This window comes from Scyliorhinus torazame, chromosome 7 (genome assembly GCF_047496885.1).
Source record: "Scyliorhinus torazame isolate Kashiwa2021f chromosome 7, sScyTor2.1, whole genome shotgun sequence".
NCBI classification, from domain to species: Eukaryota; Metazoa; Chordata; class Chondrichthyes; order Carcharhiniformes; family Scyliorhinidae; genus Scyliorhinus; species Scyliorhinus torazame.
The window spans coordinates 77,910,143-77,934,043 of record NC_092713.1 but is presented as its reverse complement, the minus strand read 5'-3'; the positions used below and the strand labels follow the sequence as shown (position 1 = coordinate 77,934,043).

The 23,901-nt window shown below is 46.9% G+C and overlaps 1 protein-coding gene across 3 annotated transcripts in view; it reads right to left on the bottom strand.

Annotated features, from left to right (window-relative positions):
* Positions 1 to 23,901, bottom strand: part of LOC140426328 (metalloprotease TIKI2-like) — a 575,072-nt gene that overhangs the window by 70,810 nt on the left and 480,361 nt on the right. For all 3 annotated transcript variants that reach the window (XM_072510936.1, XM_072510935.1, XM_072510937.1), the window contains exon 5: positions 22,019 to 22,109. In XM_072510936.1, the coding sequence (XP_072367037.1) occupies positions 22,019 to 22,109 (91 nt within the window). The remainder of the gene's footprint in view (positions 1 to 22,018; positions 22,110 to 23,901) is intronic.

The following is a 23,901-nucleotide window of genomic DNA, read 5'->3' as shown; positions in this document are numbered from 1 at the left end:
ATTAGTATGCCTCTGCCCGCTTATGAAAAATCCAAGGAAGTGGTTGAACTTGATCATAAAACTCCCCATTGTAACATCCTAATGTTATAACCTTCTCCTAGTGAAGAAAATATACCTTCTCCAAGGGAAAGCTCAGGAGCTTAATTCACGTTAAAGTGATGATTCATTCTCAGCTTGTTAATGGTTTGTTTTGGATTCATGAATTTGTTGTTCATCAAGATGGGAGATTTTGATACTAGGAATGGAAATTTCTTTTTAACATTTTGCAACCAGTATTGGGATTGAGTGCTCTCAAATCTGGTGTATGGGGAGATTGATCCAGAGTAAAGGTTCTTCCACACTGTCTCAATCTGTTGAAAGAGTTTCTCACATTGTTCAGCATCTGCTGAGCAAATCAGGTTGATAGTGAATTGACAACCCACTTTACACAGATGATTGTACCTTCAAGTTCATCAACCATGCAACTTCAGGAATTTAGCCAGTGAGTGTCAACCTGTCACTCAACCATCATACCCAAGCCAAATGCTATCCAGAGCTAACATCCAAATGGGGCTGAGCTTCAGCATACAGAAATGAATGGGTTGGGGTTGGGTTAAGATAGTAAATTCTGAGCCCCAACTCCAATTTGCCTCCAATTTATCCACTTCTTTGTTTTGTGGAAGTGGGTAAAGGGTGGGCAACCAATCCACTCCTGGAAGTTGAATTGGTAAATTAAATATTTTAATGAGCCTGGCAACCTCGGAATTAACCTGGTCAACATGTTTTACAGTGGTCGGTGAGGTTTTCCAGGCCTTGGGAAATTAGAAAGTTGAAGTGAGGCAAGGATCATCTTGGGGAGAAATTAAGTGCCTTTACAGCACTGTTTATGAGTCAGGAAGAGCAGGGATGTATATTCCCAGCCCGCAAGCTCCCTGTCCATCCGAGAACCCCATATACAGAGGCTGCCGGGTTCAGACATCAAATATCTATGGGAGCGCATATTTCTGCACCCCATCCCCAGGAGAGGGGAGCAAGCCCCTCCTAGGATCATAGTCACCACTCACTCACCAACCCTCCCCCACCCCCATCCATCACCACCTCCCCATCAGCCCCACCCACCACTCCCTCCCCACACTCCCAACTACCACCACCTTCCCTCCCCCACCCACCACCACCTCTCCACGCCTCCACCACCCCTCCCCCAACCCCTGCCAAACAACCCACCTCCCAGGTATCGAAGATCACACCCTTCCGCACCCACAACGCAGGTCGGGGATAGGATTCCATCCCTCAACATCAGGGATCGGATTCCCCTAAGGTTTATAGCATTTTTCTACCTGATTGTGTGGCCTGCTACAAGGAGCTCCCCAGCTGACTGGAAGCCAAGTCTACCAATCAGACTGACTTCCAGACAGAACCTGTCAGGAGCAAAAGACACATGTTATGAAGTTAAAGCCCCACAGCATGGGGGGAATCCTGGACTTCCAAGCTTACTGTTCCCCAACATCACCATCCCTCCTGCCTTTTGTGATCCTGTTAACATCCAGACCATGGACTTTTGCCATGTTCACAGCTGATTTTGTACTTTTCTCACTATAGTATCCCTACCACTATCAACTAGGCAAATACCAACTGATGTAAAACAGACTAAAGATCAAACTTGGTACCATTATGATTTAAATAGCTCAACCTTACTCTCTGTGGTGACGAATAAACCATCAGGCATCTTGCTGATGATTAGGATAAATAGAAATGTAAACCATTTAAAATCTATAGTTAAAAACCAGAAAGCCGATCTGATATCTGCAAGCGAATAAGCTGCAATGAATGGGCAGTGATGAGTACAGTCAGCAGAAATTTTTCAGAGTGCAGTAATTTCAAACCATTCCAATATTTGTTTTAAAGTACCAGTTGAAGAAAAGCCTTTTGTGTTGGGTTTCTGAAGCTTTCAAATCTCAAAGCCTAAATGATACGCTTATCTGCCATTCCAAAGCTCCATTGCTTTCCTTCAAATGTTTGTGATGTCTCTGTCTGATATATAATGACAAACTAAATGTTCTGGTGCCAGATGTGATCTATCTATTGAGGTACAATGGTGTGTCACTATGAATTCAAAAGCAAAAATATGTTCCATAATCCCACTGTTGTTATTTTGGGGGAGAAATCATACACTGATAAAAAAATATTATTGCATTTATGAAAGAACAGATTATATCAACAATGTTATGCTGAAATAGGGAAGCTTAGTTTGCAAACTGTACTGGAAGCTGATCAGAATTTTTATCATTGCTGAACAAAGGTATTGAGGCGGGAAGGTGAGGAGCAACTGTAATGAATTCAAACTGTTCAGTTAAATTTTGGCTACTGAAGAGGAGTTGGAACTGAATGAAAGGGGATCTTACAGAGGTTTGCAGGATGATAATTTGAATAGAAAAGCTTGATCCTAGAATGGTCTTTCTGGTAGAACAGTGGAGGCAAATACCCTGGAATCATTCAGTAGTCACCTCGATGCAATGATGGGTGACCCTAGAATTCTCTCGCAAATTAAGCTAGAATGGCATTATCTGTATACATGTTTTTTTCCCCCCTCCGTTTCAAAACGTATTGCGAATTTATTGAAATAAATTTATTTAATGTGATCCTTTTCCCAGGGATTCTTCTTTTCAAATGTATACATTTCTGCTCTTTAATTTGCTGCCCCAGCTCCACAATATATGGGGCTGTGGGGTTCTGAGGTCAGATGTTCTGTTTTATTATTCTGGACACATGTGAGAAGCGCATGCCACGAAATTGCACACCCGCACTCAATGATTTTTCATTCATTGACATTATAGGGCAGCACGGTAGCACAGTGGTTAGCATTGTGGCTTCACAGCGCCAGGGTCCCAGGTTTAATTCCCGGCTTGGGTCACTGTCTGTGCGGAGTCTGCACGTTCTCCCAGTGTCTGCGTGGGTTCCTTCGGGTGCCCCGGTTTCCTCCCACAGTCCAAAGACGTGCTGGTTAGGTGGATTGGCCATGCTAAATTGCTCTTAGTGTCCCAAAAAAAGGTTGGGGGGGGGGGGGTTATAGGGTTAAGGGGATAGGGTGGAAGTGAGGGCTTAAGTGGGTCGGTGCAGACTCGATGGGCCGAATGGCCTCCTTCTGCACTGTATGTTCTATGTTCTATTAGTGGAATGAGAATCACAGGCTTGGGGTGCAGAATTACCAAAAGCATGCACATAGTAATATTTACATGTAATCAGCCAGCAACCTCTATCAATGGTCATGCATGGCTGATTGCGTAGATCGGGATGTTGCTGTCTGAGATGCTCTGCTCCTCCAAAACTTGAATGATAATGTTATCTCATTGAGAAGATTGCCAGTGAAAAATATTCTTTAAAAATATTAAGTTGCCGCATTTTCTTGATATGTAAAGCACTAAATTTAGCAGAAAATGTTAGGGACTGTCCACTCTAGTGGAAATAACCGTTTAACAATGTTACAACTCCTGATTACTGTCAAATAAACTTTCTGGCATTGAAACTTAACTTTTACAAGTGTGGAGTCTCATTTCTGCAGGCTTTAATTATGGTTGGAGATTTTTTTTAATGAAACAAATAAATAATTTATTTTTATTTTTTTTATTTTGATCTCTTGTGTTCTCCCTCCCTTAATCCAATCTTTCTTTCCATCTCCTTATTTTATTTTCTGCACCTGATTTTACATTGTGTTCGATGTTTAACTGGCCAGACACTGCCCTGCTCATTTACAACTATTGAAGCAGAGTCGCTAAGGAAATAACTTGCTTGCCCTATTCACACAGGTCCCAGATACATTGTGGAGAGTGCTACAATTCTGTGATAGTGGCGGCAGTAACGCCCAGTGCAAAAGCCCATGAAAATTCTCTGGGCAATCGTGTTGGCTACTGATCGCAAATTCCGACTACATGGTTCGTCTTTCTCAACTTCCAGCTCATCAACTTGAGGCATTCCACCCAGTGACCGAACAGAGATCCTGAACATTAGATGATATGCGGCATGGTGGTGCAGTGGTTAGCACTAAATTTAGCAGAAATAGTTAGGGATTGTCCAACCTACTGTAAATAACCTTTTAACAATGTGATAATTCTTGATTACTGTCAAATAAACTTTCTGGCATTGAAACTTAACTTTTACAAGTGTGGATCTAGTTTCTGCCTCACAACACTGAGGACCCGGGTTCGATCCCAACCCACTGGCCGTGTGGAACTTGCACATTCTCCCCGTTTCTGCATGGTTCTCACTCCCACAACCCAAAGATGTGCAGGGTAGGTGGTTTGACCACGATAAATTGCCCATTATTTGGATTTTATTTTTAAAAGTATATGATTGATCGCTACATTTGGGCTAAGAAGGAATAATTGATCTGATATCAATAAAATGAACAAAATCTTACTGTACAATTATTCAACTGATGCCTGATGTAAGCTCGTCTCAGAATTACTTTCAACTGCAATCTGATGTTCCTTTTTATTTGCATCAAAAGAGTTTATTGAACTTAAGACAAAATGAAATTGGAAACTAAAGGGAAAATAGCTTTAAGTTTGAACTATTCTCAGTTTGCATTGATCCAAGTTAACTTTACTCTCGGCAATCAGCGCTGGACCTTTACAGCGTGCTCCAAGGGAACAAAGCTATAAAAGATTCCATGGTCCCCATGCATTTGTGAACAACTTAACTTTTCTATCAGCCATTTGCTGTTTTTTCTTAGCAAAATTGAGCCCCCTTAAGATTAGTAAATGTTTATCAGAAGAAAGCTGATCTTAAGCAGAATTTATCTATAGGATCTGTGATTTCCTTATCCTCATGAAAACAAAGAAAAGGCTGGCACAAAGCCGAGTTTCCTTTTTGGTATCGGACTTTGTTGGCATATGTAGAAAATACTGTATCGGGATGTATCTCAAGGGTATTATAATCATAAGTCAAAACAGACTACTATAACTCATTGATAGGGCCACATTTAGAACACTGTGGACATAAAAGGACATTGATGTATGACTTAAACTCTTGAGCTATAAGGAGGCGTTAGAAGGAAAGTTTGCTGTCTTTGAAGAAAAGGGCATAATGACAGATTTTGAAATGCTGAGAAGAGTGGTTATTGGAAATGCAAGAAAGTTAAATCAAGTGCAGTGTGAGAAAGCGAGAATACAAAAGTAGCAAGTTCAAACAAGACTAGGAATTAGCAGTAAAAAAAAAATGCCTGCAGTGTAGCAGGCAGATGAAATGTACATGCTAGTCAAAAAAGTTAATGCTACATTAATTAACTCTGAGAAAGGAGCTGGACAAATATTTAGTTAAGAATGAAATTGGTTAGGAGGAGAATATTTTATGCATTACGTTACTTGGAATCATGGAATTGGTTCCCGTTTGCTTATCTTAATCAAGGTTACAGTGGAAGGAGTAATGTGCCTTCAATGTCCCTGAACCAAGGAGGTAAATAATTAATCAAAGTTTCAGTGAAACCTATTGAGAGAATATACTTGTATTGAATGTTGGGTGTGTATAGGAGAAGATATGGCTGCGATGCCCTCATGATTGAACATTCTGTTGCTATGGAACCATGCAGAAATATGGCCAATTTGGCACAGTACTAGCAGAACTGTATTCAAATTTAAGTTAATCTTCTGTGAGAGATTGTGTTGAGGGGAAACTGTTTTCACATTTTTTAGATCATCGTTATCAGGCTGACCAGAATAATTCTTGTCAGGTGGTTATCTTATTGAGGTTTCCGTTCTTTCTTTCACTGCAATGGAGATTCTACAGGAAGCGGAGGAAAAATGCATTAAAATTAAAGATTTACAGTATAAGAGTTGATGATTAAGGGACTGTGCTGTTGTGTAATAAACTCTGTTGCAGAGCCAGAACAGAACAAAGTTAAGGAGCATTTTGAATCCACAGCCCTTCAGTGCATCATCCCTTAATAATTTCATATAGGAGCTATAAATTATTGCAGTTACCCTCATCCATTCGTGGATGATAAATGAGACTGAAAATCAAAGGAATTGTCTATTGGCAGTGCTCTCAAATCTCCATGTAGCTGTCTATTATCTGTGAGTTCCCAAATCAAGTCCACAGTTCCAGGGAGAAAAAAATGGTTATTTGCTCTATATTCAAAGCACAGCACTTTCCCTCCCTGCACTTATAGATATTTAGAAAGAGACTGTTTGGACTCCAATGCAAACTGAGATTTTACCCTGCAGTCATAGTGACAAGAGTATGTTTCCCTTTGATAGAAGTCAGAGCATGATTCAGTTGCTAACAGGGCACAACCTTCAAATTCAGCCAGACAAAGACAACACAAGAACACAAAGAGCCATTTAAAGAGCTCGACCACTTAAATCAAACAAACCCCAAGTATGAAGGGATGACTATGACAGGTCCGAGCTCCACAGCATTGCCATAGTGATAAGCACAGATGGGAAAGGCAACGATCCAAACATAGTTAACTCTTATATCTCTTTAATGCAATAGGATGTATTAAAATCTTAAATAATGGGTGCAATTCTCCCAAAATATGACTGAGGGCGAGATCTACCGGCCGCGTAATGCCCAAAAGGCAGCATGTTGGTGGCCAGTAGATGCCAGGTGAGCCCTCTTCTGGGATCTACCCGGCCCGCTTTGCCTCCCGAGATCTAATGTGGTCTCAGGAGACATTGCAATGTGAATGCTGCCCATTGGGGCGTGATCACTTTTCAGCAAATCTGCATATTACTCTGTTTCACTCTAAAATGTGTTCCCATGATCTACCCAAGGCATGGGACCTAACTCACTCCCCTTGGAGATCTCGGGCAAGTGCCGTTCAGTGCTAGTCTCCATAAATGGGGACCAGACGGAACAGCAGTCATGGGGGTCTCCCAGGGGATCGGAGGCCACCAGGTGTTGCCCTCTGGGCAGGGTGGCACCCTGGCACTGCTGGTGTCACTCGGCACCTTGACACTGCCAGCTTGGTACTGTCAAGGTGTCCAGGTGGCAATGTCAGCTGGCAGGGGCTGTGCAAGGCTGGCAGTACCAAGTGCCAGGATGGCATTTTCCCCATGATGAGGATCGTGCCCGGGGGTGCCCTATGTGGTTGTGGGAGGGGGTCATGGGGATCCCCTTATACATGAGTTGGGGTTTTAGGGATCACGTTGGGGGGTTGGAAGGGCCATTCGATAGTGTGTTTCTCAGCGCTCTGAGGTAATCATAGAAACGTAGAAAATAGGTGCAGGAGTAGGCCATTCGGCCCGTTGAGCCTGCACCACCATTCAATATGATCATGGCTGATCATGCAAATTCAGTGTCCCACTCCCGCTTTCCCTTCATACCCCTTGATCCCTTTAGCCGCAAGGGCCACGTCCAACTCCCTCTTGAATATATCCAACAAACTGGCCCCAGCAGCTTTTTGTGTTAGAGAATTCCACATGGTCACAACTCTCTGAGAGAAGGGGAGGGATTCACCCGCAACTGGCATGATGGGCCGACGCCGGCGGCAAGAGCGGCGCAAACCACTCTGCCGTCGGGGCGACCGGAAGGTGCGGAATCCTCCGCACTTCCGGGGGCTAGGCCAGGGCCGGAGGGGTTGAGGCCGTGCCAACCGCCGCCGAAGGGCCAGCGCGAGTTGGCGCATGCGCAGAACCGGTGCCGTGGTTCTGTGCATGCACAGACCGGGCGGCGTGTTGCTGCGCATGCGCAGGGGGGTTCTTGTCCGCGCCGGCCATGGCGGAGCCCTACAGAGGCCGGCGCGTCAGGAAAGAATGCCCTCACGGCACAGGCCCGCCCACAGCTCGGTGAGCCCCGATCACGGCCAGGTAACCGTGCACCCCCTGCCCCCGCCCCCCCCCCCCCCCCCCCGGATCCCCCCACGCTCCCCTGAGGACTCACCTCGCCAGCCTACAAGCCAGGTCCCGCCGTGATGGACCATGTCCATTTCACGGCAGCAGGACTGGCTGAAAACGGACGGCCACTCGGCCCATCTGGGCCTGGAGAATTGCTGGGAGGGACACTACCCCCGACCTGCGTGGCGTGATCCCCACCCCCGCCCAAAAACCGACGTCGGAGCGGTGGGGTGGGATTCTCACCGCCACCCGGCAATTCTCTGACCCGGCGGGGTGTCGGAGAATCCCGCCCAAGATGTGCTTTCTCATCTCAATCCTGAGTGGCTTACCCCTTATTCTTAGGCTGTGACCCCTAGTTCTTGATGTCCCCAACATCGGGAACATTCTTCCCACATCTAGCCTGTTCAGTCCCAACAGGATTTTATATGTTTCTATGAGATCCCCTCTCATTCTTCTAAACTCCAGTGAGTACAAGCCCAGTCAATACAGTTTTTCTTCATATGTCAGTCCTGCCATCCCAGGAATTAGTCTGGTGAACCTTCGCTGGTGCCCCTCAATAGCACGAATGTCCTTCCTCAAACTAGGGAGACCAAAACTGCACACAATACTCAAGGTGTGGCCTCACCGGGCTCTGTATTACTGCTGCAAGACATCCCTGTTCCTATACTCAAATCCGCTCACTATGAAGGCCAATGTGCCATTAGCTTTCCTCACCACCTGCTGTACCTGCATGCCAACCTTCAGTGAATGTCCCACCATGACACCCAGGTCTTGTTGCACCTCCCTTTTTCCTGAACTGCCACCATTCAGATAATAATCTGCCTTCCTGTTTTTGTCACTAAAGTGGGAAACCTTATATTTACCCAGTCATATTGCATTTGTCAAGTATTTACCCACTCAGCCAGCCTGTCCAATCATCCTGCAGCCTCTTTGCATCCTCCTCACAGCACACACTGCCACCTAACTTGCTGTTGTCTTCAAATTTGGAGATATTGCATGCAATTCTTTCATTCAAATCATTAATGTATATGGGGTCCCAGCACTGAACACTGTGATTACCCCACTAGTCACTGCCTGCCACTCTGAAAAGGACTTGTTTGTTCCCACTTTCTGCTTCCTGTCTGTCTACCAGTTCTCTATCCACATCAATACATTACTCCAATGCCATGAGCTTTAATTTTGCTCACTAATCGCTTGTGTGGGACCTTGTCGAAAGCCTTTTGAAAGTCCAGATACACAACATCCACTGGTTCACCCTTGTCCACTCTACTGGTCACATCCTCAAAAGGTTCCAGAAGATTTGTCAAGCATGATTTCCCTTTAGTGAATCCATGCTGACTTGGACCGATCCTGTCCCCGTTTTCCAAATGCGAAGTTATTTCATCTTTAATAATTGACTCCAGCATTTCCCCACCACCGATGTCAGACTAACTGGACTATAATTCCCTGTTTTCTCTCTCCCTCCTTTTTTAAAAAGTGGGGTTACATTAGCTCCCCTCCAATCCATTGAAACTTTGCCAGAGTCTATAGAATTCTGGAAAATGATCACCAATGCATCCACGATTTCTAGGGCCACTTCTTTAATTATTCTGGGTTGCAGAGCATCAGGCCCCATGGGGACTTAGCGGATTTTAATTCCATCAATTCCCCCAATATAATTTCCTGACTAATAAGGATTTCCTTCAGTTCCTCCTTCATGCCAGACCCTCTGTCCCCTAGTATTTCCGGAAGGTTATATATGTCCTTCTTAATGAAGTCAGATGCAAAGTATTTATTCAATTGATCTGCCATATCTTTGTCCATTATAAATTCACCTCATTCTAACTGTAACATTTGTCTTCACCAGTCTTTTTCTCTTTACATATCTGTAGAAGCTTTTACAGTCAGTTTTTATGTTTTCTGCAAGCTTACTCTAGTATTCTATTTTCCTATTCCGAATTAAGCACTTTGTCCTCCTCTGCTGAATTTTAAATTTCTCCCAGTCCTCAGGCTTGCTGCTTTTTTTGGCCAATTTATATGCTTCCTCTTTGGCTTTAACACTATCCCCGATTTCCCTGGTTAGCCATGGTTGAGCCACCTTCCCCGTCTTACTCTTGCACCAGACAGGGATGTACAATTGTTGAAGTTCATCCATGTGTTCTTTAAATGTCTGCCATTGCCTATCCATCGTCAATCCCTTAAGTATCCTTCGTAAGTTTATCCTAGCCAATGCATCATACCATCAAAGTTAACTTTCTTTAAATTCAGGACCCTAATCTCAGACTTAACTGTGTCACTCTCCATCTTAAAGAAGAATTCAAACATACCATGGTCACTCTTTCCTAAAGGATCTCACACCACAACATTGTTAATTAATCTCCTCTCTAGTTGGTTCCTCGACATATTGGTTGAGAAAACCATCCCTCATACATTCCAGGGAATCTTCCTCTATCGCATTGCTACCAGTTTGATTAGCCCAATCAATATGCAGATTGAAGTCGCCCATAATAACAGCAGTACCCTTACTACGAGACGTACACATCTCTAATTTCCTGTTTGATGCCATCCCCAACCTCACAAGTACTGTTTGATGATCTGTACACAACTCCCGCGAACATTTTTTGGCCTTTGGTGTTCCGCAGCTCCACCCATACAGATTCCACATCGTCCAAGCTAATGTCCTTCCTTACTATTGCGTTAATCTCCTTTGGCTATAGAACTGGCTCAGTCACAGAAGGCAAAGGGTAGCAGTAGAAGGGTGTTTATCTGAATGGAAGGTTGTGACCAGTGATGTTCCACAGGGATCGGTGCTGGGGCCTCTGTTGTTTGTAGTGTACATAAACGATTTGGAGGAAAAAGTAGCCGGTCTGAATAGTAAGTTCGCGGATGACACCAAGGTTGGTGGAGTGGCAGATAGTGTTGAGGATTGTCAGAGGATACAGCAAGACATAGATAGGTTGGAGACTTGGGCAGAAAAATGGCAAATGGAGTTTAATCCAGACAAATGTGAGGTAATGCATTTTGGTAGGTCTAACATAGGGGGGAAATATATCGTAAATGGTAAAACTCTTAGGAATATAGAAAGTCAGAGAGATCTGGGCGTGCAGGTCCACTGATCTTTGAAGGTGGCAACACAAGTGGACAAGGTAGTCAAGAAAGCATACAGAATGCTTGCCTTCATTGGACGGGGCATCGAGTAAAAAAACTGGCAAGTCAGGGCAGCACGGTGGCGCAGAGGGTTAGCCCTGCTCCGTCACGCCGCCAAGGTCCCAGGTTCGATCCCGGCTCTGGGTCACTGTCCGTGTGGAGTTTGCACATTCTCCCCGTGTTTGCGTGGGTTTCGTCCCCACAACCCAAGGATGTGCAGAGTGGGTGGATTGGCCACGCTAAATTGCCTCTTATTTGGAAAAAATGAATTGGGTACTCTAAATTTATTTTTTTTTAGAAACTGGCAAGTCATGCTACAGTTGTATAGAACCTTGGTAAGGCCGCACTTGGAATATTGCACACAATTCCGGTCGCCACACTACCAGAAGGATGTGGAGGCTTTGGAGTGGCTGCAGAGGAGTTCCCATCCTTGGTCACCCTGGAGCTAGGTCTCAGTGATCCCAATTACGTCATATTCGTCAATGATTGTTAGCGCAGTTCAACAGCGCTGCTCCCGATGGCATCGGGGAAATACTCAGGGAATCCAGTAGTAGTAGCGATATTGAAAATCTGGAAGCAGTTGCGCCAGCACTTTAGGCTGGCGGCGGGGTCAAGGGAAATGCCGATTCGGGGAAATCACAGGTTTGAGCCAGGGAAGTGGGATGGGAATTTTCGGTGATGGGAGGAGAATGAAGTTAGAGCACTAAAGGATCTGTTTCTGGGGTGCCGGTTTGCGGGACTGAAGGAGCTGGAGGCGAAATATATGTTGGGGCAGGGGGAAATGTTTCGGTATATGCAGGTCTGGGATTTCGCTAAGAAGGAGATACAGAGCTTTCCGGTGGCACCGCACTCCACAGTGTTGGAGGAGGTGCTGAAGACGGGGGAATGGAGAAGGGGGTGGTGTCGGCGATTTATGGGGCGGTTCTGGGAGAAGAGAAGGCACCGCTGGAGAGGATTAAGAAAAGTGAGAGAAGGAGTTGGGAGAGAGCATGGAGGAGGGGTTGTGGGGTAGGGGCTCTGGAGGGTGAACGCCTCAACTTTGTGCGCGATGATGGGGCTGATACAACTGAAGGTGGTATATAGGGCACCCTCACAAATGCAACGACGAGCCAACTCTTTGAGGAGGTAGAGGATGTTTGTGAGCATCGTGGGGGGGCACAAACAACTGTCATGCGTTTTGGTCCTGTCCAAAACTGTAAGGGTATTGGAGGGAGGCTTTCAGGGTACTTTCGAAGGTGGTACATGTGAGACTTGAGCCGGACCCTCTGGAGGCCATATTCGGGGTATTGGATCAGTCGGGGTTGGAGGCGGGTGCGGGGGCAGATGTTGTAGCCCAGCCCAAAGGTGGATCCTGTTGGGGTGGAGGTCAGCCTCTCCACCCTGCGCCCTGGTATGGCCGGGGGATCTGTTGGAATCTTTAACACTCGAGAAGGTGAAGTTTGAGTTGAGGGGAAGGATGGAAGGGTTCTACTATTCCTGGCACCCTTTCAGTGCCAACCTGGCACATGTACACTTCCCCTGGCACCATGGTAGTGCCAACCTGACAGCCCTTTAGTGCCAGATTGGCACTGCCTGGGAACCACAGACAATGCCAGCGCACTGCCCTGCCCTGCCTCAAGCACCAGGGGTTCAAATGACCTCTGAGCCCTCCAGAGTGGCCATCACATCTGGTCTCAGTTTTTGGAGCTCAGTGCTGATGCCTGGCCGGTGCAGCCGGTAACTACCGGGAGCTGGGAGACCACGGCCTCGGGTTGCGTATATTTAGATTTGCCTAATGGCAAGGTGAGGCCGATATTAGACCCAAATGAGAGGCCTCTAGGTCTGCAGCTGCCAGGATACACATCAGCCGAGCAGGTTAAGGGTGCATGGGGCTCCTGATCAAGGGAAAAATGTATCCAAGGATGATCAAGTGGGAAAGAAAGAGATGGGAATACCTGTAGGAGGATGAAAAGATATGAAATTCTGTAAATGAAGGGGATGGAATGCACTCCACCCCATCTAACAGCATGACACATGACAATGCCTCAGCTCTATCCAGGCTTCTCCGGTCACAGGCAAGTTCTCTTCATCTCCTTCTTCTTGTCTTCCACAGGGTCAGTTGTGGACAGGGTCAGTTGTGGACAGGGTAAGCTGCATCACTGAGGGTATCTCAAGCATCTGAAACAGCACCTTCACGTCATTCAAGTGACCCCTCCACAGTACAGACGCACTCACATTGGGCTGGTTTAGCACAGGGCTAAATCGCTGGCATTTAAAGCAGACCAAGGCAGGCCAGCAGCATGGTTCAATTACTGTACCAGCCTCCCCGAACAGGCACCGGAATGTGGCGACTAGGGGCTTTTCACAGTAACTTCATTTTAAGCCTTTTTGTGACAATAAGCGATTTTCATTTCATTTTTTTCATTTCATTGGTGGGTCGGTCTGAGGACTTAGGATGGGCCTGGGTGAACAGCACAGGGTGAGGTGATGGAGGCAGACTCCCCCGCCCCCCCCCCCCCCCCCAGGGGAGCTGCGCAGACACAACCGCATTCATCTGGAATCAGATGCAGGCCTCCAGGAATCATGAGACAGGAGCATCCACTTTGACCAACAGAGAGAGGTGTGGACCCACATTCCCTGAGTTTGAGCAGGGTCGTGGGCAGAGAATGGAGGAGTCCGTCCAGCTCAAATGCACCACTGAGGCTCAGAGCATTGAACTCCTTCAATGAGAGAGCGGCCAGCCTCATTGAGAGCCATATATATGCAGCAGCACTCAGAGTGGCTGCTGGAGCAATTTATTTGCGTACACAAAATGCATACAATGCTCTGTATCATGGACTGCTTAGTGGCGTTGATTGTGCAAAGATGCATATGGTAGATGCCAGTTGTGTCCCAGATAGTTGTCTCCTCCAGCAAGCCAGAGCGCCAAAGTATTGAGGCAGTCATTAAAGAGGATGAGGGGGCCACCCCTCACAGACCCATCACCATCATTGGCTTCCTCGGCCCTTCTAACTGAGGAACATTCTCTGCAGCAGGGTAATGTGGCAGAGGCTGCCCATGCATTGATGCCAGTGCAGCAGTCTCAGGAGGTGCCCCTATTAGCATCTCCATGAGAAGGACGACTGCCAGAAACTAGAGAGCAGGCCATTTCCACCTCATTTGTGGCCACAAGGGGTGCGCCATGTAGAAATGGCTGAGAACAAAGGTCAACACCTCAGTCAGAACATATAATAGTTCACTGGGGCTTAATTCACTTGTAAATATGCACTTTCTAACTTCTTATTAATACTGAAAATGTTGACAGTATTCCAGATGTGTGAGCTTCCGTTATTTAATAGCAACACTGGAAAAGAAGAATAAAATGGTGAATGGAAGAAATAGCCGTTGAAAAGGGACCACAGGATAGATTTTCACAATGCATTGGTGATATGAGTGGGTCCATTCAAGGTTGTATCTTCAATGAAAGTGTCCTGACAGACAGATCAAAATATGTTGCAGAGCGTGCAGTCCTGCTCGATGAGTAACACCCAGTGAAATATGCCTGCATCAGTGGTGCCCTGGCATTCATGCCATTCTAATCAGAGCTTAGACTCCTGTGCCAGCCCCTGCCACCTCCCTGCTCAGCATCAGCACCCTGTTGCTGAAGATCTTCCTCCTCCGCCTCTGATGAACTGTGCCGATTTGGTACCTCACCTTCTTCAAGGTCCACTCATTTCTGGGGATCAAGTTAAGAAGCATGCAGCAGGCCACAATAATGCATGAGATGCTTTCAGTCGTGTACCGCTGGATGCCACTCGATGACTCCAAGACCTGGAACAGAAGACGGATTGCCTGCTTGATGCTGCTCCTTGTGAGTCGATGGATTTGGTTGTAGTGCATTTATCTGAGAGTCACGTATGGTGGTAAGTAATCATCTCTTCAAGGGACAGCCACTGAATTTGGGTAGTGGCATGAAGAGCTGCAGCAACACCTTAGACTGGCGAAGGAAGGCTTCATGGCAACAGCCAGGATAACAAGTGCACTTACGCAGGAAGCTCTTGTGGTCACAGACCAGTTGAATAAATCAGTGACTTGCGAACTGCCACGGTGCGTTGCCACTTGACAGATGCACCATCTGCTGAAAAGACCATGGGCGGGATTCTCCGACTCCCCGCGGGGTCGGAGAATCACCGGGGGCTGGCATGAATCCCGCCCCCGCTGGTTGCCGAATTCTCAGGCACTGCATATTCGGCGGGGGCGGGAATCGCGCCGCGCCGGTTGGTGGCCCCCCCCCCCAGCAATTCTCCGGCCCGGATGGGCCGAAGTCCCGCTGATAGAATGTCTGTCCCACCGGCGTGGATTAAACCACCTTTCTTACCGGCGGGACAAGGCGGCGCGGGCGGGCTCCGGGGGGTGCCCCCACGGTGGCCTGGCCCGCGATCGGGGCCCACCGATCCGCGAACGGGCCTGTGCCGTGGGGGCACTCTTTTCCTTCCGCCTTCGCCACGTTCTCCACCATGGCGGAGGCGGAAGAGACCCCCTCCACTGTGCATGCGCGGGAATGCCGTCAGCGGCCGCTAACGCTCCCGCGCATGCGCCGCCCGGCAAAGTAATTTCCGCGCCAGCTGGCGGGGCACCAAAGGCCTTTCCCGCCAGCTGGTGGGGCGGAAATCAGTCCGGCGCGGGCCTAGCCCCTCAAGGTTAGGGCACGGCCGCTCAAGATGCGGAGGATTCCGCACCTTTGGGGCGGCGCGATGCCCGACTGATTCGCGCCATTTTTGGCGGCGGTCGACAGGCATAGCGCCGATTGCGGAGAATTCCGCCCCATAAGTCCATAAGACATAGGAGCAAAATTAGGCCACTCAGCCCATTGAGTCTGCTCCGCCATTAAATCATGGCTGATATTTTTCTGATCCCCATTCTCCTGCCTTCTCCCCATAACCCCTGGTCCCCTTATTAATCAAGAACCTATCTATCATTGTCTTAAAGACACTCAGTGATTTGGCCTCCACAGCCTTCTGTGGCAAAGAGTTCCACAGATTCACCACCCTCTGGCTGAAGAAATTCCTCCTCATCTCTGTTTTAAAGGATTGTCCCTTTAGTCTGAGATGGTGTCCTCTGGTTTTAGTTTTTCCTGCAAGTGGAAACATCCTCTCCATGTCCACTCTATCCAGGCCTCGCAGTATCCTGGAAGTATCAATAAGATCCCCCCTTCTAAACTCCAAAGAACACAGACCCAGAGTCCTCACCCGTTCCTCATACGACAAGCTCTTCATTCCAGGGATCATTCTTGTGAACCTCCTCTGGACCCTTTCCAAGGCCAGCACATCCTTCCTTAGATACGAGACCCAAAACTACTCACAATACTCCAAATGGGGTTTGACCAGAGTCTTATACAGCCTCAGAAGAACATCCCTCCTCTTGTATTCTAGCCCTCTCGACATGAATGCTAACATTGCACTTGCCTTCCTAACTGCCGACTGAACCTGCACGTTACCCTTAAGAGAGTCGTGAACAAGGACTCCCAAGTTTCTTTGTGCTTCTGATTTCGTAAGCTTCTCCCCATTTAGAAAATAGTCTATGCCTCCATTTCTCCTTCCAAAGTGCATAACCTCATACTTTTCCACATTGTATTCCATCTGCCATTCTTTGCCCACTCTCCTAGCCTGTCCAAATCCTTCTGCAGCCCACCTGCTTTCTCAATACTACCTGTCCCTCTACAGATCTTTGTATCACCTGCAAACCTAGCAACAATGCATTCAGTTTCTTCTTCCAGGTCATTAATGTATATTGTGAAAAGTGTGGTCCCAGAACCGACTCCTGAGGTACAACAGTAGTCATCGGCAGCCATCTTTTTAAAAAAAAAAAATTTAGAGTACCCAATTCATTTTTTCCAATTAAGGGGCAATTTAGCGTGGCCAATCCACCTAGCCTGCATATCTTTGGGTTGTGGGGGCGAAACCCACGCAAACACGGGGAGAATGTGCAAACACCACACGGACAGTGACCCAGAGCCGGGATCAAACCTGGGACCTCGGCATCATGAGGCAACAGGGCTAACCCACTGCGCCACCGTGCTGCCTCCACCGGCTGCCATCTTGAAAAAGACCCCTTTATCCCCACTCTGTGCATTCTGCCAGTCAGCCATACTTCTATCCATGCCAGGATCGTAACCTGAACACCATGGGCTCATAACTTATTTAATAGTCTCCTATGCGGCACCTTGTCAAAGGCCTTCTGGAAATCGAAATAAATCACGTCCACTGGTTCTCCTTTGTCTAACTTCCTTGTTACCTCTTCAAAGAACTCTAACAGATCTGCCAGACATGACTTCCCCTTGACAAAGCCGTGCTGACTCAGTCCTATTTTACCATCCACTTCCAAGTACTCCGCGATCTCATCTTTAATAATAGGCTCTAAAATCTTACCAATGACCAAAGTCAGGCTAACCGGCCTATAATTTCACGTCTTCTGCCTCCTTCCCTTCTTAAACAGTGGTGTTGCATAAGCCACTTTCCAGCCTCTGGGACCCTTCCTACCTCCAGTGATTCCTGCAAGATCACCACCAATGCCTCCACAATTTCCTCAGCTATCTCTTTTAGCACTCTGGGGTGTAGTCCATCCGGTCCAGGTGATTTATCCACCTTCAGACCTTTCAGTTTCCCCAGAACCTTCTCCTTAGTGATGGTCACTGCACTCACCTCTGCCCCCTGATTCTCCTGGAGCTCTAGCATCCCATTGGTGTCTTCCACCATGAAGACTGATGGAAAGAACTATTCAGTACATCTGCCATTTCTTTGTTTCCTATTATTACTTCTCCAGCCACATTTTCCAGTGGTCCAATGTCTATTTTTGCCTCTCTTTCACCTTTTATATATTGAAAAAAACTCTTCCTATCTTCCTTTATATTACTAGCTAGCTTGCACTCATATTTCATCTTCTATCCCCTTATTGCTTTTTTAGTTGTCCTCTGCTCACTTTTAAAGGCTTCCCAATCCTCTGGCTTCCCACTAATTTCTGCCACTTTGTATGCTTTTTCTTTTGTTTTGATGCTGACCTTGACTTCCCTCATCAGCCATGGATGCCTTGTCCTTCCCTTAGTATGTTTCCTCCTCCTTGGGATGAATTTCTGTTGTGCCTCCCGAATAACCCCCAAAAACTCCTGCCATAGCTGTTCCACTGTCTTCCCTGCTAGGCTCCTTTTCCAATCAACTCTGGCCAGCTCGTCCTTCATGTCTTTGTAGTTACCCTTATTTAATTGTAATACTGTTACACATCTGATTGCAGCTCCTCCCTCTCAAACTGCAGGGTAAATTCTATCATATTGTGGTCACTGCTCCCTAAGGGTTCCTTCACCTTAAGTTCCCTCATCAAGTCTGCTTCTTTACACATCACCAAATCCAGAATTGCCTGTTCCCTCAAGCTGCCCCAAAAAACCATCTCTTAGACATTCCACAAATTCCTTTTCTTGGGATCCACCAGCAACCTAATTTCCCCAGTCCACCTGCATATTGAAGTCCCCCATGATTATTGTGATATTGCCTTTTTTACATGCCTTTTCTATCTCCTGATTTATTTTCTGCCCCACATACGGGCCTGTATGTAACTCCCTTCAGGGTCTTTTGCATTTGCAATTCCTCAACTCTACACTCTACCCACAGAGTTTCTATGCCTTCTGATCCTATATCGCTCCTTGCTATCAAGGCTTGGAATGAGCTGGGCGAAGAACTTCAAGACCACAATGACATTAAGAGCTACTGGCATGGCATGACAGGCAGCACTCGGAGAGCTGAGGTTTTCTTCACAGAGGCACCAACCTTAGATACAGTGGGGTCTCCTGTGGGACTGATTTGCTGACAGAGAATCATAGAGTCATAGAATTCACAGTGCCGGAGGCCATTCGGCCCTTCGAGTCTGCACCGGCCCTTGGAAAGGGCACCCTACTTAAGCTCACACCTCCACCCTATCCCCGTCCCTGCATGTTTATTCTTCAACTGTACACAAGTTGCTGAGGATATGGTCTTCACTACCTTCCCGTTTCTCGTTCCAATATCCTGTTCATTACCAGGGCTCTGCATTCCCTCCTGAAGACATCGATCTTTGCTGCTACTGATCCATATCCCGGATTACCTTAACTAAAAAGCCTTTTATAAGTTCTGCCTAAAGATTACAGCAGCAGCAGACTGGGGAACAGCAGGTAAGGAGAGAAATGCATAGCTCAGTGAACTGAATGTCAGCTGGCCTGACAGGATGTCTTGTGACTGTGTTTGTGCCACATGAGAAGAATGTTGCAGCAGAACTTTGCAGAAGGGAAACAAAGATTGGAGCAGGGCACCACTCGGAGACTGAGGAGAAAATATCACAAATCCACTGAGTTTGACACATCCTGCCCTGCCGGATGAAACAGAATGAAATGGAAGCAGTGTGCCAGAAACCTGCGAAAAATGTCATTTGCAGAGGAATGTGGAAATGGCACTGATTCCCAACTCTCTCACCCCCAGGCCAGCAGGCCAGTGCCAGAGAAACCTCCTGACCCGACTAGAGCAGCCAAGGAAGCCACTCTCAGTTTTTTAGCTTTGGCACGCTGGACAACAGCGCCCTGCTCTAAAAATAACATTTGTATCATCGGCCCTTCACAATTCATCTAGTTAAGTAGGTTTCTGACTCTGCATCTTACAGCAAAGCCTCCCACTTTACACATATTTATGCACACAATACTAAAACATCTTCCATTTTAACAAGGTTATAACATCTATGCCTCGTGGCTCAGCATTTCCCTAGCACTTGAAGCACATGCCTCAATAACATACTCAGCCTTGTTGCAGGTAAAATGGGGCATTTGCTCATGACATGCAGCTGTCTAGAGGGGCTATCACCGACCTGAAACACCTGGCACTCTACAAGAGGCTCACAGGGAATTGTGCTGCAGTTTGGAGATGATGAGGATGAGGACATAACTCTAGTGTCAGGTTAGTGTCTGAACAGCAACACAGTTGCCTCTGTAAAGCACCACACAAACAGAAACTTCCATTCCTTTCTCAATCTCGGAGTCTTCCCCTGCTCTATTCTTCATTACATTCTGCAAACTGGGATAATGCTCATTCATTTTTCTCCAAAATCCTGCTTTGCTGCAGATCATTGAGGGGAACAGGAAGCAGAATATAATGATGATGAGGAATGAGATTTTTAAAAACCTGTAAGTTCTCTTCCAAGGCACTTACCAATCTGACTGGGAAATATATCGTTGATCCTTCTCTGTCGCTGGGCCAAAATCCTGAAACTCCCTCCCCAGCAGCACTGTGGGTGTACCTACACCACATGGACTGCAGCGATTCAAGAAGGCAGCTCACCACCACCTTCTGCTTTTTTACACCACCGCCTTCTCAAGGGCAATAAATGCGGGCAGAGCCAATGATGCCCACATGCTGTAAATGAATTTTAAAAATCTAGGTACCCTTGTACATGAGTCACAAAAGGGTAACCAGCAGGTACAGTAAATAATTAGGTAAGTAAACAGAATGTTGACTTTCTTATAAGGGGGATGGAGAACACAAGTAGGGAAGTCTTGATACAGCTGTATTGGGCATTGGGCAGCACGGTGGCGCAGTGGATTGCACCGCTGCATCATGGCGCCGGGACTTGGGGTCGATCCCTGCCCCGGGTCACTGTCCATGTAGGTTTCACCCCCACAAGCCAAAACAATTTGTAGGGTAGGTGAATTGGCCACGCTAAATTGCCCTCAATTGGAAAAAAAGAATTGGGTACTCTAAATTTATTTTTCAAAAACCTATATAGTGCATTTGTGAGACCACATCGGGAGTTCTAGGTATAGTTGTGGTCTCCTTACTTAAGGACAGATATATTTACAGCAATCAGAAGGTTTACCCGGATTATTCCTGGGATCAAGAGGTTGCCTTGTGAGGAAAGGTTGAATAGGTTGGGCCTGTACTCATTGGGAGTTTTGAGCAATGAAAGGTGATCTTATTGAAACGTATAAGAGTCCGAGGGGGCTTGCACAAGGTGAATCCTGAAGGATGTTTTCTCTTGTGGGGGAATCTAGAACCAGCTGGAAGAGTTTAAAAATAAATGGGGCGGGATTCTCCGACCCTGGCCTCGATTCACGTGATGCCACCCCAACGGCGGTCCACCGATTCTCCAGTGACCGGAGAATCGGCGCAATTGGCGCCGGTGCGGCACCGGTCGGGGGCCGCTCTATGTGGCCCCCACAGGCCATTCTCCGCGCGCGATGGGCTGAGTCCCACCAGCACCGTTCACGTGTGGTCCTACCCAGCGAGACCTCGGCGTTCATGTTGCGGGGGGGCGGCCTGGTGGGGGGTGAGGGGGGATCCGACCCGGGGGGGGGGCATGGTGGCCTGGCCTGCGATTGGGGCCTATTGATCGGTGGGCGGGTTTATTCTACTGGGGGACTATGTTCCTCCGCGCCGGGCCCCTGTAGCTCTCCGCCATGTTGCGTCGGGGCCAGCGCGGAGAAGGAAACCCATGCGCATGTGCGAATTCGCGCTGGCCGTAGCGCGCATGCGCGAACTCACGCCGGCCGTAGTGCGCATGCGCAGACCCACGCCGCCCGTTCTGATGCCGGTATCGCCAGCTGGAACTGCGTGAATCGCTCCATGGCCGTGCTGGCCCCCTGTGCGGCGCAGGATCGCCTCTCCTCGGGGCCTGTTGACGCAAGCGTAAAACGCTCCGGCGTTTACGACGGCGTCAACACTTAGCCCCAGGATCAGAGAATCCTGCCCAAGATTCCCATTTAAGACAGAGATGAGGAGAAATTTATTTTCTCAGAGGGCTGTTAGTCTTTAGAATTCTTTTCCACAGAGAACAGCGTAGGCTGCAGCATTGAATATAATCAAAGGTGAGTTAGTCAGATTTTTGATCGCAAGTGAGTGAAGGGTTATGGAGGACAGGCAGGGAAATAAGAGCTATGGCTAAAATTAGATCAATAATATTCTTATTTTATTGAATGGCAGAGCAGACTTGATGGGCTGAATAGCTTACTCCTCTTATGATCTTATTATGTTTCTGATCATTTTCTTTACCAACGAATGGTTTGTACTGGTTAAACACTGAAAGTGGCCTGAAAACAGCATCTACAATACACTCACAGTTCAAATGGCTGTCCTGCAGGGGTGTGTTCAACTTCATAGCCTGCTTGCCTTAAGACATCAATCACAGTGTTGTTCCCAAGGAAATGGCCTGCAATAAAAGACAATTTTGTTTAGACTGTGCTGCTGGAGTCTCCAACACACGTCATCACACAGGAGCAATTTCTGTGCCCTGATTACATAAAAGTTTTCGCAGTTTGCATCGGTCAGTGATATACGTTATCGTTATGTCCAACAGCATTTTAAAATGCTGCTGCAGCAATGCTTAATCTGTTTATATTGAGTTGCAAGTGTTGAAAGCAATAAGAGCACATTTCCACCTTCAAAGTTGAACAAGTCGATGTGCAGAACCACTTTACTGTTAATTGGCGAAGGATTATTGGAATGTTGGGTCACAGGTAGGGCTGGTAGAAACTCTTGGCTGACTGGAAACTCATACAATTCAAAATTGGTGTGGAGATTCTTCTACCCTCAATACTGTGTCTAAGTGTAGTGTTCTGAAGCTTTGTTAATTGCAATAACTCTAAACATCTATAGTATTAATCGGATGGTAAAGCTTTAAAACAAAGTGTACAATCAAAAAGCTCATTCCGATTTCTCAGTATCAGTTCACACCCTTATATTTGTACTATAATTTACAGCATTGGTTTGAAGCAAAACAGTTATGTAACACTTGTTATCCTCAATCAGCTTTTAAATTAAAGGTTCAGAACTTCAAACATTCAGTTATAACACTTACATTTGTACAACATAAAGAGTGGGTGGCCTAAAATTTCAGTTAAGACTGCTATTGTTGCTTATAATAAAATGTATCTGACAGCAGCCTCGAGAATTTCCTGCCTCTGCACATTTACATCCCTGTTGGTCCAGGTAGTTTTGTACTGTTGAAGTAGCTAAACTACCTGGAAGTTTTGGTGCATCCTTTCAAAAGAGTTAATCTGCACCTTTTAACAGTAAATTGGGCAACAAACAGGAAGAGAATCTTTCACTTCATTGGACATTTTAGGAACCTTTTCCTGATAATTGTTTTTTTTATTTCCAATTAGGGGCAATTTTCTTTTTTAATTCAGAGTACCCAATTATTTTTTTTCCAATTAAGGGGCAATTTAGCATGGCCAATCCACCTAACTCGCAAATCATTGGGTTGTGGGGGTGAAACCCACGCAGACATGGGGAGATAGTGGCATTTAAGGGGCATCGTGACAAATACATGAATAGGATGGGAATAGAGGGATACGGACCCAGGAAGTGTAGAAGATTTTAGTTTAGACGGGCAGCATGGTCGGCACGGGCTTGGAGGGCCGAAGGGCCTGTTCCTGTGCTGTACCTTTCTTTGTTCTTTGAGAATGTGCAAACTCCACACAGACAGTGACCTAGGGCTGGGATTCGAACCCGGGTCCTCAGCGCACAGTCCCAGTGCTAACCACCATGCCACATGCCGCCCCTTCCTTACAATTGTATAAGATTATGTCCACTCAAGCACCAGCAGTCAGAGCAACAAGTCCAAAATGAAAAATATAGCTTTTTAAAGCTTCCTGGAACAAACATTTAACACAGAATCATAGAATGCCTACAGTGCCATTCGGCCCATCACGTCTGCATCAACCCTCTGCAAGAGAACTCTACCCAGGCCCGTTCCCCCACCCTATCCTGAAAGCCCATAACCCCATCTAACGTGTACATCCCTGGACACTAAGGGGAAATTTAGCACAGCCGATCCACCTAACCTGCACATCTTTGGGCAGTGGGAGGAATCAAGAGCACCCGCGAAAACCCACGCAGACACAGGGAGAACGTGCAAACTCCACACAGAGAGTCACCCGAGGCCGGAATCTAACCCGGGTCCCCGGTACTGTGAGGCAACAGTGCTAACCACTGTGTCA